The 19,459-nt window shown below is 39.5% G+C and overlaps 1 protein-coding gene across 2 annotated transcripts in view; it reads left to right on the top strand.

Moving 5' to 3' along the window:
* The window catches only part of LOC148024735 (phosphate-repressible phosphate permease pho-4-like), a 41,075-nt gene extending 32,634 nt beyond the window's left edge, over nucleotides 1-8,441 (top strand). For both annotated transcript variants that reach the window (XM_087694389.1, XM_087694388.1), the window contains exons 10-11: nucleotides 7,574-7,843; nucleotides 7,988-8,441. In XM_087694389.1, coding sequence (XP_087550515.1) covers nucleotides 7,574-7,843; nucleotides 7,988-8,113 — 396 coding nt within the window. In that variant the 3' untranslated portion in view covers nucleotides 8,114-8,441. The remainder of the gene's footprint in view (nucleotides 1-7,573; nucleotides 7,844-7,987) is intronic.
* The last annotated feature ends 11,018 nt before the right edge of the window (nucleotides 8,442-19,459 follow it).

Below are 19,459 nucleotides of genomic sequence, written 5' to 3'. Positions count from 1 at the left end.
TAGTCGGTGGCCAATTTTGGCTGCCAAACTTTGGTTGGAGTACAATTTCTGCACGAAGTTACCTTGTCCTTTCCCTTTTTGTTTGATTGCTTTGAGATTTTCCTTGTTTGTCTCACATTGAGTAGTATAGAGTGAGGGTATCAAGCACAATTCTCTAGTTATGGATTTTGGGATGTCCTTTATGACTTCTTTAGCACCAGCTACATATAGCGGGAGCAAACATGTTGTTGCTCATTCCAGGTCAAGGGTTCGACTATGAGCTTTGTGTGCTCCGATGTTGGCCTTCCAATATCCACATGGACGTACGCACATGTGATGGCTGTCAACTTGTGATCAAGCTTCATCAAGCACTTCATCTCTAGTTCATTGGTCAGATACGCCATCTCCTTGGCCAAATCTTCGAGAGATTTCTCCTCAAGCCTAGGCTTTAGGTTCTTTGACAGTGCTGGAGGTATCAAGGATGTTGGTTGCGACACCTCTTCCATAGGTGAATTGCTAAGGACACGTTCCACAAGAGGCATCATCACAGCCAAAGGCTGTGACTGCAGTGATTCTTGATTGAAAGTAGTAGCAACTAGTTCAGTGGACTAGCCACCATTGGTAGACTGTGGTGTCAAGTCCTTAAGTAGATCAGAAGTGGCCATGTCTTTTGTTTCCCTTTGCATATTCACTTGTGCAGATCGAGCATCAGTTGAGCTAGTCACGATGGATTGCATAGGCATATCCTTAGGCTGAGAACTAAGGGTGGTGTCATGTCTCATCTCTTGGACATTTGGAAGCTTAGATGGAGATAGAGATTGGGATTGAGCAACTGCACCTGACGACTGTTGTTGTGCTTCCTGTGTCCACTCAGGGAAAGAGGGTGTAGGAGATTTGGGACTCCTAGGTGGAGTTGGCACTGATTGGAAGATTTTTTTGTGGCTGTTATATGATTATGCCATTTGATTTGTTGAGCAATCAACCTTACCATGAGCAATGTTGTGCCTATGATGCTCGTTATCCTCTTGGAAAATCAAAGGCTCCTTGGGCACTAGTGGCTTTTGTGCACCCTCAACGATTACATCTAATATATGCTTGTTAAGCACGCTAGGTTAAGGATCTACCTTTTGAATAGTCATGTTTGGCTTCTTGATTTCAATCATGAGGGGCTTAGTCACTCCAACCTTGTTGAGCGAAGACTTGGATTTTCGTTTAGATTTCCTCCTACGCTTCTTCACTTTTGATACGATCCGACCTTCAGCTGATAGAGGTGGCTTAGCAGGGGGGTTTTGGCACCCAAATCCATCGATTACCCGCTTAATACCCTTGAGCACGTAACAATGCTTTGGATATCCATCGCGGCGTTGTGCTGGCTGTCCATTGATACCTTCGTCTATAAGGCTTGGGCTTCTTTTATGGTATTCTATGATATTTGTAAATCCAAAGTCTATCCTCAGAATTGTCTCCTAACCTTCTTGTTTCAAGCACAGCCTCACTCATTGGTTCTCTCTGTTCAATATGCGCTTGTATCAACTCTTTCAACAAGTCCTTGCTCTCATTACTAGGCTTGCCTGCTGGTATGTAAGAATGTTCCTTGCCTTTTCCTCGAGGTTTGATGAGGTCACCCTTGCTAAAGGCTGTGATTATCCTCACACCCAATAGCGTCTAGTGTATCCTCTGTGCTACATAATCAGCCTCACACTTAGTCGCCCTTTTGAAGGGTCATCTTAGGAGGGTTTCCTTTCCACAAATTGCACTATTTGGAGGAACATGGAATAGGATAGGCAAGCTTTCAGTTTCAATAGTTACAAGGATTTTGCACTTTCCTATAAGTGCTCGTGGGTATCCCCCGTAAGGACTAAGAGTTGCATTAGTCAGTGTGAGCTCTAGTTGGCCTAGTAGCCATGCTTCATAGGTCAAGATATTAAAATCTGCTCCTTCATCAATGAGAGCATCGACACTATGCTCTCTTTTTGCAGTGAGTTGTTTGACCCTAAGATAAGTAGGTGGTACTATGTCTTCATCTTTCGGGTCTTGGCTTGTAAATTGAATCCTTTTGATGTATGCCCTTGAGTCCCCAAATACATAGCTAGATTTGGATTCTCTATTGATATCTTGGGTTGTCTGTGCAGTGTTGTTCAAGGTGCATTTATTGTCAGGACTGTCATGTCTAGCCATCCTCGCAATAGCTTGATGTTGTTGCATTCTATTTTGACTAGATGTAGTTCGAACGCAATCTATACATGTTTTTGTGGTATGGATTTTTTTCCCTTCTTGGCTAGATTGGCCCATTGAGATTCTAGGGTCGCTCTTTGTCTTTGTTCGGGTATGGGCTTTTGGTTGTTGTTTTGCAAGTGAGGGTCAATGCTCGTGCAGAGCCCTTACTACACTAGGATCTAATTAGGAGGACCTGTCACGACGCGCGTTTTCTCTCCAACCTACTTGGGGGAGGTGTAGAGGGGGCAGAGTCCCCTTTGCAGGGGTCGGGGGCAATCCCCCCAGCCCACAGGGCTGGTATGCTAAATACCATGTGCGATTGGAAGGACCATTCGTAGCCAAGTTTTGAACTACTTGCTCTAGATTTCATCCCATTGATAAGTATATGATGTGCTTTCAGCTCTATATGGTTTTTGGATCGGTTTCAGGGGTTAGATGCATCAAATTTGTCTTCTATTCACTTGTCCGATTTTGATAATTTTCTATCCGATTCTCAAGAGTCTAATTATCAGAATCGGACATCCGATTCTGGGTTGGCCCAATCGACCGATGGAACAGTCCGAGTTTGAGTGGTCTGATTTTGGTTGGTTCGATTTAGGTGGTTTGATTATGGGTTGGTCTGATTTTCGTGCGTTGGATTTTGAGAATCGGACGTTCGATTATGGGGTGCCCGATTTTTGTGCGTTCGATTCTTGGAATCAGACATCCGATTGAACAAGTGTCTAATTTTGGAGTATTCGATTCTGGGTAGTTCGATTTTGGAGTGTTTGATTTTAGGTAGTTTGATTTTGAGCGTTTGATTTTGGATGGTCCGATTTTGGGATGTCCGATTATGGGATGTTCAATTTTCAAAATCAGACAGGGTATGCCTGATCGGACAGGATGGGTTTGTATGATTCTCGGAGTCGGACCATCTGAGTCCGATTTTGGGAGTCGAACAATTCAAGTCCAATTCTGAGAATTGGACTCTGGTAACAGTGTCCAATTCTTGCAGACGAGTTTCGTGGATGACAAAAATCAACTCGATTTTAACAATTTTGGTTATGAAGGGTCGCACAAACTTCTAGAATGTAAGAATAGACCCTAATGAAGGATTGTATATACCTGGAATAGCAAACAAACTCCACAATACAAATTGGCAAACAAATCAAACCCTCTTGCCTTGTTATGACAGCGAAACCCTATTGCTTGTTTTTCTTTATTTTCTTTGTTTTTTCCTATCCTAATGCATCCAAATCACAAAGAAAACACCTACACTACTCCAACCTACTTTTCCAAATCCAAAAAACCAAAAATCTACTTGCTAAGGAGATTGAATACCTCTTCAAACTCCTTGGCTTCCTACCTATCTACCTCAAGCACCGGTTCGGCGAAAACCCTACTTCAATGCTCGATTCGAAGCACACAAGTGCTCAAGGCTTGAATTCGTTGGTCTCAGCAAACGGAACCAAAATGTAGGGAGCTCTCTAGCTTAACCCATGAGACCTACGAACTGGTTATTGGCCAAACATTGCAAATCGAGTGGCCATGAGTACCTCTCACATAGCCGATGCGCTATCCACTCTACGAGTGTAGTGAGCTTACCTCCACACCCAATTGAATTGCCTCCTCTCCCAAGCACTCCGGTAACTCTACAATCAAAGTGAAAGCTTCAAGCAAGCTTTATCCTCAAGCTCCATGCTCCAAGCTCCATCGTCACGAGCAAGAGAAGAGAAGAGAAGAGAAGAGAAGAGAAGAGAAGAGAAGAGAAGAGAAGAGAAGATGGAGAGCTTCTTCACCATGGTCCCTCACCCTCACATACTCACTCCCTCACACTGTCACACTCCCTCTCTCAAGCACAAGCTCAAGCAAGCAAGAAGAAGAAGAATAAGAAGAGAGCTACTTTTGGCCACACACAAGAATGAGCTTCTCATTCACTTTTCAACTTTATATACAAAGCTCTAAATCCCTTTTGGGCAGTCATCCCCTTACCCCCTTTTTTACATGGCCGGCCGTGGCCTAGGCCATTTTTCTCATTGTTCTCCTATCTTCCTAGCTTTCTTCCTACCGCCCCTCTACCTTTATAATTTGCATGGGTGAGAGGAGCCCGACACTCTTAAAATAAATCATGGTGTGCCTTGCGCTCTTTTACAAGAGTATTGACTTGCGCTTTTTTTTGTGCACCTTTCTCCTTGATTTAGGACTTTTCTGCACTTCTTGTGTTTCCAGATTCTTCTTGGCACGCCTTCGTCTTCCATTTCACTTTTTCCTTGGCCTTGTCTTCTGCTTTAGATTTTCCGGATTTTCCACCTTGTTCATTTGAGGGTTAACAAGAGTATAAAATCAATGGTTGATGTTGAGGATGAGATTCAAAATGTCACAATGTATATATATATTGGCATGAGCTTGATTGTCTGGCTATAATTTTGTTTGGGTAAAGGCCAAAGGTTGAATAGACACTCCTTGTCCTAGTACATACATCCTCTTGTATAACCCTAAAATGAAAGAACACAAGACCAACTCAAGGTGTAGTGAACTCACCTACCTTACCTTGAGGGCTTGATGATGGTTCCACAATCCAAGCACTATAGTCCATATACCTTGGCTCCTTCGCATCCAACACCGAATATGCCCACATTGAGAGAAGAAGAAGGAAAAGAGCTTTACCTCACTAGATTTCTCATTCTCTCACAATCTCACAACCTTAAACTCAAATTTCTTACCCAAAAATGGGAAGAAAAAGAAGAAAAGCAAGAAGTTGGTGAAAAGCTTCACTATTCTGATATATTGCTCAACAAAAAACTCTCTCTCTCTCTCTCTCTCTCTCTCTCTCTCTCTCTCTCAATAATGGTGACACAAGATGATAGAATAGAAGAAGATATTGATTTCTTAAATGTTACATTGGCAGAGATCTAGTAGCATGGATGCACCAAATGGATGAATAGATGTAAGACCTTGCACCCTTATAAAGAGCAAAATTAAGATTAGGGCTAGGCCCCTTGTGAATTAGGGTTTGCATCCCACTTTTGCATTTTAGATTTGCCACCAGTAGAAGGCCAAGATGGCCAATTTCCCTTATGCATCTGTAGTGGACAATTTGATGTATGCCATGATAGTCACTCATCCTAACATAGCATTTGCAATGAGAGTTATGGCACACTATATGGCTACACCAATAGGAAGCATTGAGATATCATAAAGGGTATCATGAGGTACCTTAAGGGAACTGAAAATATGTGAATATGTTATGGTGTCTAGGATACATGAGTCGTGGGTACACTGACTTTGGTTATGCAGGATGGCATGTAGACAATAGGAAGTCCACCTCTAGCTATGTCTTCATCTTTGCTGGAGGTGCTGTTTCTTGGATGTTTAGGGTGCAAAAATGCACAAATCTATGCATTATAGAGATAGAGTATGTCGCAGAGCTGAAGAGGCTTGCATGGAGGCTCTTTGGTTAGGACGTCTTGGTATTCTTGATGTGGTCCCTACATTGCATTTGGATTCTATGAGCGCTATTTTGTTGGCCAAGAATCAAGTCTTCCATGTGAAGACAAAGCATATTGAGGTGCATTACCACTTTATCACAAATGTAATTGAGAACAACTCCATCCAGCTTGTCAAGATCTCAATTGACCTGCATATCTGCTTACTAAAAGTATCTCAACAGAGCGTTTTGCCTTCTTTAGGAAGGTGATGGGTGTTGGATGAGATGACATATTTCCTCATCTTGTTGTACTTTATGTACATTTTTACTTTGTCACTTTTTCTTGTTCTCTCCTCACTAGGGCCACATTCGCCTTTAAGTGGGAGGTTGTTGGGGGTAAAGGCACATGTGCCTAACTGCCCATGTATTCATTACAATAAGAGTACCCACACACATGTACATTGAAGATGGCATCCACCCATCACTATCTCTTCATTCTTTATTCCTTCAATGACATTTGAACAAGGGGAGGATGGTCACACATTGTGAGATGGCCCATGTGGTTGAACCTCTTGTTGGTATTCTATGGTAGAGAATCTCATAAGGACATGTATGCTCTCACCACAAACTATCTGCCATTTAATCATCTATTTGTGAGCTAGATCTATAAGATCTAACTAGCTCAATATGTTTTGGCACTTTGATCTTGAACCCCTTCTTCTTTGCCTTACTCCTAAAGTTAGACCTATAAACAAGATCCTTATGTGCTCCATCAAAGCTCCAATGCAGAAGTAAATAAGTAGTGGTGGAGAAAAGGGAATTCAATATCAAATTTTCTCTCTCACTCTAACACAACCTCAAGGAAGTTGCATTTCAAAGGAATACATGGTGTGAGAGAAAATAATTACCAAGGGATAATGTTAATGGACATGTATAGATCTATACGCAATGTTTATGATCTAAGGAATATTTTGAACTATTGGCCTCCAAATTATATATCTCTTGGGACCAAAGCAAGGCTTGCTTAATCCCATGTGCATCATGGGATGTTTGGCATCTTATAGTGGTTGTGGCATAACCTACGTGCATGATTTATAGAGAGGAATGTGCCTAAGTCTATAGGTTATTAAAAAGCACATGTTTCAAAAAAAAAAAAAGATGGGGGGACCTTTTATTTTTTCTTGTAAGCTACACTATTCCTTACATTTACTAGTTGCTTGGTTTTTCTTCAACTACTTTTGCTACTTTATCTACCATTTCTAGTAACATACACATGTGCACATGTGCATTCACATGTGTCTCCCCTGAGAGAGAGAGAGAGAGAGAGAGAGAGAGAGAGAGAGAGAGAGAGAGAGAGAGAGAGAGAGAGAGAGAGAGAGAGAGAGAGAGAGAGAGAGAGAGAGAGAGAGAGAGAGAGAGAGAGAGAGAGAGAGAGAGAGAGAGAGAGAGAGAGAGAGAGAGAGAGAGAGAGAGAGAGAGAGAGAGAGAGAGAGAGAGAGAGAGATGGGATAGATGATGATGAATACATAGGTTGGGCTAGCTTGTATATACAATTCTCTAAACATGCATGAAATACATAAATTCTAAATTGAGAAATTAATAAGCAAGTATAATATTAGTCATCATACCATATTGGTGAATAGAATGATTGCTAAAATGTTGAGAACTCTCTTTACATAATGTAAATAATGAATACTATATCCTCTTGAAATTCTCAAGTAGCCATTTTTAAACATAATTTCACATTTTGAAAAACTTTTATGTACATGAATATTTGTCTACACTTGGTAGATCATTGATGTGTCACAATTTTTTTCTTAAATAAAGTAAGTGCACAAACTTTGGAAATGTTGGTGTTTTGAATGCAAGATGCTTTCACTAATAGTTGTGTAACCATGGATCATTGATGAGTCACAAAATCTTTTATTAAAGTAAACACACATTTTGAAAATGTTGGTTTTTTGAATGTAGGATGCTTCCACCAATAGTTGGGTTACCGTGGAGGAGTGGATGTTGGTGATTGTTGCAAGTGGTGCAATGTTGGGAGTGGCACTTTGGGGATGGAAAGTGGGAAGATCTGTTGGAGGGGAATTGGCATTTATGAGCCCATCAAGAGGATTTAGTGCTCAAATAAGTTTAATTGTTGTCTTATCCATTGCTGCACAGACAAGGCTCCCTATTTCTATTCCGCACATTCTTGTGGGTTCCATTGTTGGAGTGGGTGTTTCAGATAGTGCAAAGGTATGGTTTTTCATTCATCACAAAAGTTATATTAATTATGCACTGAGATATATATTGAGTAAGGGTTATGGAGGACTTATTCTTATTGCATGCTCTTGGCCATATCTTAAGTGCTAACCAAAGGATATAATCCTATTTTTGCAGAATGTAAATTGGCGCTTAATTTCAACTTTTGTTGGAGCGTGGGTTCTCACACTTTTTTCTTCTTGTGGCTTGGCTGCATCACTCTATTCTTTCACAATTTTTTCACCAGCTTACCTAGTCATATGACATATCACATTCTACCATGGACCAAATGAGTACAATCACAATACACTTAAAACCATGTCAATCTTACCTTCACCCTATTTTGCTATGGTTTACCTGCTCGTGTTTAGCATTGATTTTGAAATGCTTCTAGGTGAATGTATAAGTTGAGGGTGGGGATAGCCTGTGTTATCGTACAACAATACAAAGTTATTTTACAAGCTATAGCTTTTGGCATTCACAAGATCTAACAATGTATTTTAGAGCTTGCAACCTTGAGCTACATAAACATAAGCCAAGAAATTTGTAAATGATTGTAACCATGTTTGGAAATGACATGTGATGTGTAAATGATCCTTCTCCTTTGGAGCATGGATGAAAAAATGGACATATTGGAGTCTTCAATACCCCATGTTTTTTAGAGCTAGAAGTAACTTGGCCTTCAATGGAAACTTTGGTCAACCAACTCTTTTTTCAATGTATAATGTGACAATATATATTCATTCCTTAATTTTGTATGTCAACAATTTATAGCTTTTAGTTCTTGATACCATTGATGAACATCCTTGTGATAGCCTTTGGTTTTATTATTTCCATGGAGGGGGCTCTCTTATAGACACTTTGGATACTAGTTATATAGTCCTTTATGGCCTTAGTTACCATTTGAACCACTTTCATGAGCTTGAATATTAGAGTGTTTGCATAGCCAACTCCTAAGAATCATTTTATGAAAAAGTCATTGAGAGTGTCAAATTTAGCTTTTTCATAATGTCTAAGCTTGTGAATTGTGTTCTACCCTTGTCTCCTAAAGCAACATTTTGCATGAGTTTTATAACGGTTTGATATTTGGATAGCCATTGCTTGGCTTTATGGGGCACTTCATTTGCACTCCATTAGTATATTGTGAGCTTGCAATTGGGTATTCCTTGCTATTTTTGGTGTGGAGACATATTTTTTTCATTATGGCTTCTTCACCAAGTTTAGAGAATGCATTATTCAATATTGAAAAGCTTGATGGTATGAATTTTTATACTATAAAGAAAAAATCTACAATGTATTGGTCCAGAAGAAGCAAAAGTTGATCAAAGATAGTGGGATTAAGTATAAACACATGAAAGTAGATATATAGGAGGAATTGGATAAGCTAGTACACTCCACCATTATATTGATACTCTCAAGTTCATGTATTTTAACGTGAAAGACATGGCATGTGCATATGGTATATGGAAAAAACTTGGTGACTCACATGAAAGGAAAAGTGTCACTTGACAAGTTAGTTGAAAAACTCATTAATTTTTGTATGGAAGAGGGGGCTTCAATATCTAATCACCTCAATAAGTTCAACACTGCTTTTAGTTAATTGACATCTTAAGAGATTAACTTTCATAATTCAATGAATGTCATGTTCTTGTTAGTCACCTTGCCTAAGAGTTGGGATACTTTTAGGATTGCCATTAGTAACTACACACTCATAGGTGGTCTTATGAGTAAGCAAAAAGACCGTGTCAAGAAGACTAAAAGAGAAGTACCACACATCAACAAAATGGACGAGGGCATGAAAACCAAGAAAGAGTCAAAGAAGATCAAAGACACCAAGAAGATTGTGATCACCAAAGGTTGCCAAAGAGGCAAGAAGAAGATAAAGAAATTTCCGATGTTGACAAACAAATAATTTTCCATAATGGATCTCCCTTAGTGGATCATGCTTTTCCCATAGTGGATGTAAAAACCCTTACTAAAATGAAAGTTTCAAGCCTTAACTTGATTAGGTTGCCAAAGAGCTAGTCTCTCAGGCCATGTCATCATGTGGGGGGGGGGGGGGGGGGGGCAAAAGCCAGCAGGGTAGAGACTCATCATTTGAGGGGGGGTGTTGAGAATAACGAATGATGCTTGCCCATAGAGGCTAGATGTATGTCATGAAGAGGTTAAAAGATAGACAAATGATGTATGCTCTAGGAAGAGATGTCCAAAATCCCATAAGCATGGTGAGGAACAACGGTACTACCCAAAAGCTATATAAGCATATACTTGTTGACACTCATTTCAATGTAATGGTACAATCAATTTGAGTCACTCAAGATTGTGTTTATGAGTCCAAGCTAATCTATCTTGGAACCTAATTCACTTGAGTTATGATTTCTCATTCTAATCATGTATCATGTGTTTGATTTGTACACCATAGCTCGTCTAGTTCTAGGTCCATGATTCTCAACATGGCAAAGATGGCAAATGTAAGAGCTACCATTGTAGTGATTGCAACAAAATGTTGGGTTTTGCATCAAATGGATATAAAGAATGCATTTTGCATAGTGAGTTGCAAGAAGAAGTATACATGGAGTAGCCACATGGTTATGAGAGCATGGTTCAAGCTAATTATGTGTGTAGAGTATGCAAAGCATTGTATGGGATAAAATAGACACCAAGAGCATGGGGTGACAAGATATCACAATATTTTGTCTCTATTGGTTTTGATATTGAAAATGCAAATCACTCGTGTTATGGCCGTTTGAGTGATAGGGGCATTGTTGTGATTACCTTGTACATGGATGATTTTGTTGGGGGTGATAATATACAAGAGGTGAAGCATGTAAAGAGTCTTCTCAAGTAGAAATTTGGATGAAAGATTTGGGAGAGCTAAAGTAATTTCTTGGTATTGAGGTGATACAAACATTTAAGGCAATATGGTTCTCAGAAAGGCAATACATCTTGGATATATTGACAAAGTATGGTATGGCTGATCTAGTTGTAAGCCAATCTTAGTGGTATTGGATCAAAATGTGAAACTACTTGTTGATATGGGTGAGATATTGTAGGATTCCACAATGTACAAGAATGTGGTGGGAAGTTTGATCTTCACTACTATTACAAGGCCAGATTGTAACTACACAATTGGCTTAGAGAGTTAATTTATGTAGGTGCCTCGTAGGCCTCATTTGGATAGTGTGAGACATACCTTGCGGTACCTTAAGGGCACATTGGATTATGGTATCTTTTATGAGGCTAACATGATGATGTAGCTATTTGGTTATATTGATGCAGATTGGGTAGGTAGTGTGTTTGACAGAAAGTCCACTAGTGGCTATGTATTTTCCTTTGGGAGTGAGGCTATGTCTTGGAGTAGTAAGGAACAACCCACTATTTCATTATTGAGTACATAGATAGTACAAGGGTGCTACTATGGAAACATGTGAGGTAGCTTGGATGTGAAAGCTACTTGATGATTTGGGGATACAAATAGATAAGAGAGTTGTCATGTATTGTGAAAATATGAGCAATATATAGTTGGCTAGGAACCCAATGTTTCATGCATGCATTAAATACATTGAGGTTCATTACTATTTCATTAGAGATCAAGTCTTGGCAGTGACATTGATCTCATATATGTGAGCACAAAGGAGCATGTTGTAGATATTTTCAACAAGGCCCTAGGAGCATAAGAGCTTTGGTGCTTTCAAAGATTACTTGGAGTATAGGTCATGGAGTTGAGCTTGAGGGGGAATAGTGAGATGTTATGCTCAACATGGACTAACACTCACGTGCTTGGATGACTGTTTTCACATTTATATCATGATGTGGTTGGTACTTGCATTGGCATATCATTCCAATGATACTTTACAGCTCGATATTAGTTAGCCCACCTACTCGAGTTAGGGGATATCTATCTAGTCAGCCTTCTACTTAGTGTGTTCACTATATGTATATTATGTATGTTTTACTCTCTCTTATTCTTGGTAAACTCATATAGTAAAGAAGAAAAAGAAGAAGAAGAAGAAGAAGAAGAAAGATGAGGGTTTCAGTTTCCTATCATGTGTGCATTCTATTTGTGTGTTTTGTGTCTTGCGAGAGATAAAGCTCTCTCTCTCTCTCTCTCTCTCTCTCTCTCTCTCTCTCTCTCTCTCTCTCTCTCTCTCTCTCTCTCTCTCTCTCTCTCTCTCTCTCTCTCCCCCATCTTTTACAAACATTGTGTCAAATTCAAGGTATGCAATTTTGGCCTTTTGGGCTCCAAATAGTACTTAAGGTGATGGCTAAATCCAATTGTCAAGGTGATGCTCAAAGAAGATTCCAATGAGTCTCTACCCTCAACAACTCTCAAAAAGTGAACACTTGCCTTAGCATCCTCACAGCTTGCTTCTATGTCTAGAAGCTTAATCTCAAACTCATTCTCATTGCAACAAACTTCTCTAGACAACAAACTAGGACTTTCACCCTCATTTTTAGCTTCAAACATTCCCAAGTCTGCTAGGATTTCATTAAAAAAGTTCATGATTTCTCTATCATAATAGTCATGCCCCTTGCACAACTCCTCTTCTAAGGGTATTGGCTCTAAGCTTATCCCCTTATAATATTCCTTAAGCTCATTCCCAAAAGAAGTACTCTTAGTTTCCAACTCATTTGTGATGCCTTTTTGATAAGCATCCAAGTCACAATACCTTTTTAGCTCACATGATCCAAAGCTATATTCAAAAGGCTATTTCTCATTATCCACTTCTTCCCTCTCTAGGGTTTCCTCTTTATCTTTACAAAATTCATCCTTATCCTCTGAGAATTTCCCCTCAAAACATGTGAGTCAACCTCTTCAGTCAAGTCATTATGATCTACAAGCACAACATTATCTTTAGTTCTTGATTCACCAAGACTATTACAATATGACTCATAAATATTCCTTTTATCATGTAGATTCCTAGATACCTCTTGGATTCTCTCCTTATCTCCTCCTATTCCCATTGTGACCTAGAATTCATCTTGGCTAGAATATGTCTTTATTGTTTCAGATTCCTCGGCTTCCTCACCCTCTCCTTTTGACCTTGTAGTGTTCTCATGCTCACTCTCATCAGATTCAATATTATCTTCCTCAATAGGCTTCCTAGTTGACGTGTCGAATTTCCTTGGGCAGACCTCGTCAGTCATAAATGCTGATCGTGTTGTTGCCCCAATCTTGAATAGCTCCTGCCTTTTTGAGCCATGGTCTTCCTAAAATAAGAGAAAATGCCCATGTTCTAACAACTAGCATTGCATGACAGTTTATCCTCATGGGTACATCATACACCTTGACCTCAAGGTCTTGTATGACTCTTAGACACTTAATTCAAGCATGATTTGTTGACCTCAATTTGAATCTCAATCCTTCAACCATCTTAATCCCAAATTTTTCAACACAAGCTTGTGTGATCACAACACCTTTGCACCTCCCTCAATATAGGCTTCTCCTTTGTCTTGATCCTTATATCATGCATTGACAATAGAAAAAATATCGGGCAACTCCTCTACACTCAAAATTCTCAATGTTTCTCTCTTTTCTCTTTGGACGTGGGGATTACTAGCCTCTTCCATTCTCTCCTCATCTTAGGACATAACTCCAGAAGTTGAGCAGATGAAATGTTAACTTTCCTCCCAAGAAAGCTCTTTTGTATATCATAATCCTCCTCTCCTTGCCCTAAATGCAAGTCATTTGCATGATGATGTCTCCTACGAGCTCTAGTCCTAGTCTCACTTTTCTTTACAACTCTTTCATCTTTCCCTTTTGGGCCTCAACATCATCCTTTCCCCTTACTCTCTGTCTATCATACTAGTCTTGTTGGTTTTTGGCTTTCATCCCTCTTGATCTCTCTTCTTCTCTTCATCGGTACATGTGCTACATTGATATTTTGTTTGCCTGCTAGAATACAATTCAATGCACTCTTTCCTTTCTCTCCTTAGTAGGACCTTTAGAAGTTGAAGGTTCATGCATTGTAATCCCATAGTCATTCTCTCTATTGGGTAAGTTCTTGGGAAGTGAATACATTTCACCTCATGATCTCCTAGGTTGTGGATAGTTTGGACTTATGTGACCAAGCTCACCATAGTCAATCTCCTTGCAATCCTTGACTAGTAGCTGTAGCAGCTCCTCTTCCCCATTGTCTATCCCTCAGTTTAGGTAGACTCATATTTTGAATTGGACAAGCTAACTGCTCATCAACTTCAAGGGCTAGTTGAGCTCCTATCTAGTCATCAATTGGTAGTTTTGGCCATTGACCTCTAGGGAAGATTCCCTTGGTTCTACTCTTGAACTTTCCTCCCTCGGCCTCTCAAATTGATCTCCCTTTTTATACTTCTCAATAGCCATTGACCTCTAGGGAAGGTTCTCCCTATCCAGTCATTAGTTTTTTGGTGGTTCTACCCATTGACCTCTAGGGAAGGTTCCCTAGGTTCTACTCTTGGACTTTCCTCTCTCGGCCTCTCAAATTGATCTCCCTATCTAGTCATTAGTTGTTTGGTGGTTCTAGCCATTGACCTCTAGGGAAGATTCCCTAGGTTCTACTCTTGGACTTTCCTCCCTCAGCCTCTCAAATTGATCTCCCTTTTTATACTTCTCAAATCTCCTTTCCTTCTCTGGTGTTATTCTTACTACCTCTTCAAAAGTGTTTGGTCCCTTAAAGTCCAATTTTGTCCTTATAGATCCTTGCAATTTGTCCACAAAATGCTTTACTTTGAGCATGGTTGGTGCTCTCTCTCCATCTCCCAAGGCACTACTCCAATGGTCCCACAACCTCTCAAAATCTAGGGCAAATGAATCCATGGACTAGTCCTATTTCCTTTGACATAACTCTATCTTTTTCCATAGTTCTTGTGGAGTCTCAGCCTCTTAAAAATGATCTAGAAAAGCTTGCTTTGTTGCTTCATACTCCAACAAGACTAGAGGGTTTCTTTGACTCAACTACCTCTCATAGGTTTTTAATGACGTTCTATCCTCCTCCAAAAGTTGGAACTTCCAAATTTGGAGCTTTGACATCTGGTTCTACAAGTCTCCAAATGATACAACCTAGTTCTAGCTTCTTTAGAAACCTTTGAGGATCCTCCCCTTTTCTTCCATGAAATTCATGAAACAAGTTTTTCGTCATATTTGTCAAGTTTGTCCAATCAAAAGCACTAAGGTCAATCCCAACACTTCTCAATGGGGACACCAAAGAGGATGATATGCGCTCAGTTACTAGGGAAACCTACAGGAGCATGCATAGTCAAGAGATACCAAGGAGTGTTGGTTTGGTATAGTGGCCAAGTGTAATGGTTTGTTTGACTTAGTTTCACTTAGTGATGAGTGAAATTGGAGCTAAAGGTTGAAGAAGAACAAAAATATTCTTATTGGATCACAATACCATAAGGGGAAGGCATGGCTCCTTTTGTAAAGACTTGGTGGATGAATGAAACCTTTAACTCAAGACATTAGAACTTTCTAGCTCTACCATCTCGTCCACTTAAAAAATTCAATCTTTCTATTCCACATATAATCATTCAACTCAAGAACCTAGCTATGCTACTGCAGTCTTTGGTTAACGAGTTGAGATTCAAGCTTAGTATCTATACTGATTTAGTTCTATAGCTATAGCTAGCTATCATCGTCTTGTGTGCCATAATAATGAGTCGATCAACTTAACTCAAGTTAGAGGTGTTTGGTTAGTTTGTGATCTATTTCCATGTACTGTATGTGTGACTTAGTACTTTGTGTGTTACACAATGAATGAATAATTGTAGAAGAGAGAGTACACTTCTCTTTGTTTATGGCTCCCATTCTTGTTTTTCTCTTCCCGTCTCTTTGAACATGGTATCAGAGCTTGAATTTTGTGGGAGATGGAGTTGTGGAGCTAGACTTGACCTTCAACCTATAAACCTTCAGTGTGTGAGAAACCCTACAAGGGTCCACTTTTTTGCAAAAGCCATCTCTTTTTTGTGCAGAAATGAATTTTGGAGAAATAATCTACAATCCATAACTGTTTTGATGTGATCTACTATTGGGACCTAAAATGGGCATGGGCTCTAAGGCATAGCCTCATAGTCAAGAGTGTTGTTGGAGCGTTTGGGGTCAAAAGTCTACCATGGGGGTAAGAGATAGTAGGGTGAAGGGAGATTCAGGGAGAGGCGTCAATGGAAGAGAATGGGTTTAAATAAATAAAATATGTAGAAGCATATTCATAGAGGTGAAGCCTGTCAATTTATTTTTGCATCCCAGGGAGATAAATCTCTTGTAGACCAAAAATGTGCATAAAACAATAGCTTCCTCTCTGCTGCTCAAACTGCCAATTTGATGCTTCCATTGGCTTTAAAAGGGGGGTAAAATACCAGGACACTTGATTAGATTTCTCCCATATCACTTCTTCTTCTTCTCCCAATTCGTAGTGTTGTTTGCTGCCTGTAAACTGTGATTGCTTGTCATGCGATTTCACCAATCCTACTTTTTGCATAAAATCCCCCAAAAATGGCTAAAAGCCACTTCCTTTCTTTTACATGTCACCCTATTCTAGAAGTTGTCTACAACTTTTGAATATTTACAAGAAATAATATCAAAAAGATAAAAAATAGGCTAAACTTGTCCAAAAATCTAGTATTTTTGAACCATCCACATCACGGATACTAACACTAATGACTAATATGGCATTGGCTCTCTAGATCAATAAAAAAGTCGAATGAAGATGCACTCTAGATTTTTTCACACCGTGTCTGCATAACGGCATGACATCCACTCCTCTCTTAACCTGCACATCCTTCAGCATGTGCCAAAGTCTTATGGATCTGCAGTGTTAAAAGAAGTATCCTCTGCCCTGTCAATGTCTTCATCTTCTACCTCTTCTTCTTCTTCCATATTCTCATGTTCATGCTCAGTATCCAACTCCTTCAACTCATATGCAGAAGACTCCCTATGTTTAAAGAGCTTGATATGTTTTGTAGCCCATTGGAATCCTTAGAGTTGTCCCATCCATCTCATTTAATGCATAGGTAGCATTGCCAAAAAGAACCTTATCACATATGGACCAAACCACTACTTTGCCATCTTTCGACTGGCACTATGCTAATTTTCCAAGGTGCTATCATAAACTAGCACCTAGTCTCCTTTTTGTATAGCTCGTGCTCGAAGTCTATGTCACTTATTAAACCTCTTCTTATTCTTGATCCTTGTAGTCTTCAACTTTTTCATGGCTGTCTCAATGTCTTCAGGCCTTCTTTCTAAGTGTCTAATGCACATGACCACAAACTCTTCCCTACTTAAACCCTCTTCCCATGGTAGAACACTCCAAGTAGCAATAGTCTTTTCAATAGGCATTATTGGATGTTGTCCATACATTAATTCAATAGGCATATATCTTGTAACTGCACTATGAGTGGCCCTATCAGCCCATAAAGCAAAGGGTAACATTCTTGGCCACTCTTTCATCCTACCCTTGCATAAATTTGCTAATGCCTTAATGATAGGCTGATGACATCTTTCACTTTTGCCATTTGCTTCAGGATTGTAGGTTGAAGTTAAAGATAGCTTGATACCCGATCGCGAAAAGAAGTCACAAACATCATCCGCATCCAATTATCCTCTATTTGCAACCACTTTACCAACACAAGCATACCTACAAAAGTCTTCTTCCAATAAGACCCTGCAGATTGCTTGAGTAGTCTTTGTACTAAGAGCTTGACCTTCCACTTGATTTTTCAAGTCTTCTCGTGCAAGCACAAGATATCTCATATTCCATAAACTTGTAGTTCTTTTAATTCATTTCTTGCTCTACAGAAGACATCTTGTAAGAGTATGCAAGTATTATGTGCCCTTATGGTAGGGCAAAGTTTATAGATCATTCTTAGATGCTTTGAGTTGAATTAAGAAGATATTTTTCTCTTAATTTCTTGGCTATGGTAACTTATCCTTATCAGAATCTTTATTTGAAGCTCTCTTGAAGCAAGTCTCTTTGCCCTACAAGCCTTGTAAATGTCTCATAAGCTTTTATCCCTTGCAGTCTACATTGAATATAATCATACAAAGATGATTCATGCTATGGCTTCATGATGGGATGCATAGTTGTTTATGATACATGCCAGCATATTTCATAATTTGTGATTGCTCTTATAGTCAAGAAAACAATCATGTTTTGAGACAGGGCTTATGAGATAATACTCTTGTGTTCTTTGCTAAGAGCATGTAGTTGGAACCCCATACATTCTTTCTCTCAAACCCCTGTGATTGACCATGAAGTATCTCTTGAACCTTTAAACACTCATTGTAATCTACGTATCTCTTGAAGACACATCTCCATCTATCTTATCAATTTTTCTTGCCAAACCCCTATGGTGACCTTCAACCCTATGCGTTGCAACAATGTGTCTGCAAGAAGATCCCAAAGTAGTCCACATGGCTAATGTTAGAAGGTAATTGTAAGAGCTCCCTTGGAGCACAGTTGAAAAATACATCTTCAACGAAAGCATAGTTGGCCAGGGAATTCGCAAAGCGATTCCACTATCGAGGAACTAACTGACAAGTCACCATCTCAAAGATATGCAACATACCCAAGGTTGCATGATGGTACATCTGTAGAATGGGATCCCACACACTGTAGGTCCCATTCAACTGATTGATTATAAGTGCGAGCCACCTTTAACCAATAATCGATGGATACCACCACATTGGACTACATTTAGACCCATGATTAAGGCCTTGGATTTTGGCATATTATTAGTAAAAGAGGGTCCTTAATAGACTCCCATCATAGAACCCTATGTCGGGGATCTTTAATGATTACACCAACACTCGCATGTTTAGCGGGCCCTCTAAAAGCTCCATCAAAATACAAAGTATAGATGTAGTCTTCAGTGATAGGCCATGCTATACTAATCAGCTCACTCATACTTTTGATAATCAAAATCAAGCCGAGAGAGAGGATGTATAATAGGTAGAATCCCTCCTTCCTTGGTAAATAGGATAGAAATACTAGTCAGAACTTGTTGGCAATGGTGGCAGTAGACCTTAAAATCCCATGTGAAAGATATGTTTTGCCACTTAATGACCTAATAACCTTTACTCCACCAGATCACTTGACCTTGGTGGTAACATTACTGTAGATATGGATGCTCAAGATAGTCGTCCCATGCGATCATCTTGGTACCTACTTCAAGTTAAAGCTGAATCATGAGGACCTGCATAGGCACCAAGACCGACGTCAGCTCTTACACATAGTAAGACTTCAGCTTATTAGAGTTAACTTTAGTTTTAAACTCTACCCTCTACAAATTTGTTAAAAGGTTTGTAGAGCCATTCTTTGCTAATTGTACAATTTTATATGGTTTATCCCATTTGGGTTCCAACTTACCAGGAAATAGCTCATGTGATGAGCATCATGATACAACAGTAATTGACCTTTCGTAAATTTATATTTCTTAGCCCAAAGGTCACGAAGGGCTTTCATTCTCCTTTTCCCTAATTCTTGATGTAGTAAGGTGTGCGACTGAGTCTCATCAAGATATGCAACGCTCTTTTTGCTAGTGCTTTGATAAATCTTTGATAATATATATTTTTAGGGTCGATTGCAATATCGACCGAACTAGCCACATGGCTCAGTAACAACCCATAGGGCACCC

The sequence above is a fragment of the Lygodium microphyllum genome, chromosome 15 (genome assembly GCF_053477565.2).
Source record: "Lygodium microphyllum isolate KBCC chromosome 15, Lygodium_microphyllum_v1.1.10, whole genome shotgun sequence".
Taxonomy (NCBI): Eukaryota; Viridiplantae; Streptophyta; class Polypodiopsida; order Schizaeales; family Lygodiaceae; genus Lygodium; species Lygodium microphyllum.
Note: the sequence above shows the minus strand (reverse complement) of the source record. Positions and strands in the feature narration are given on the sequence as shown.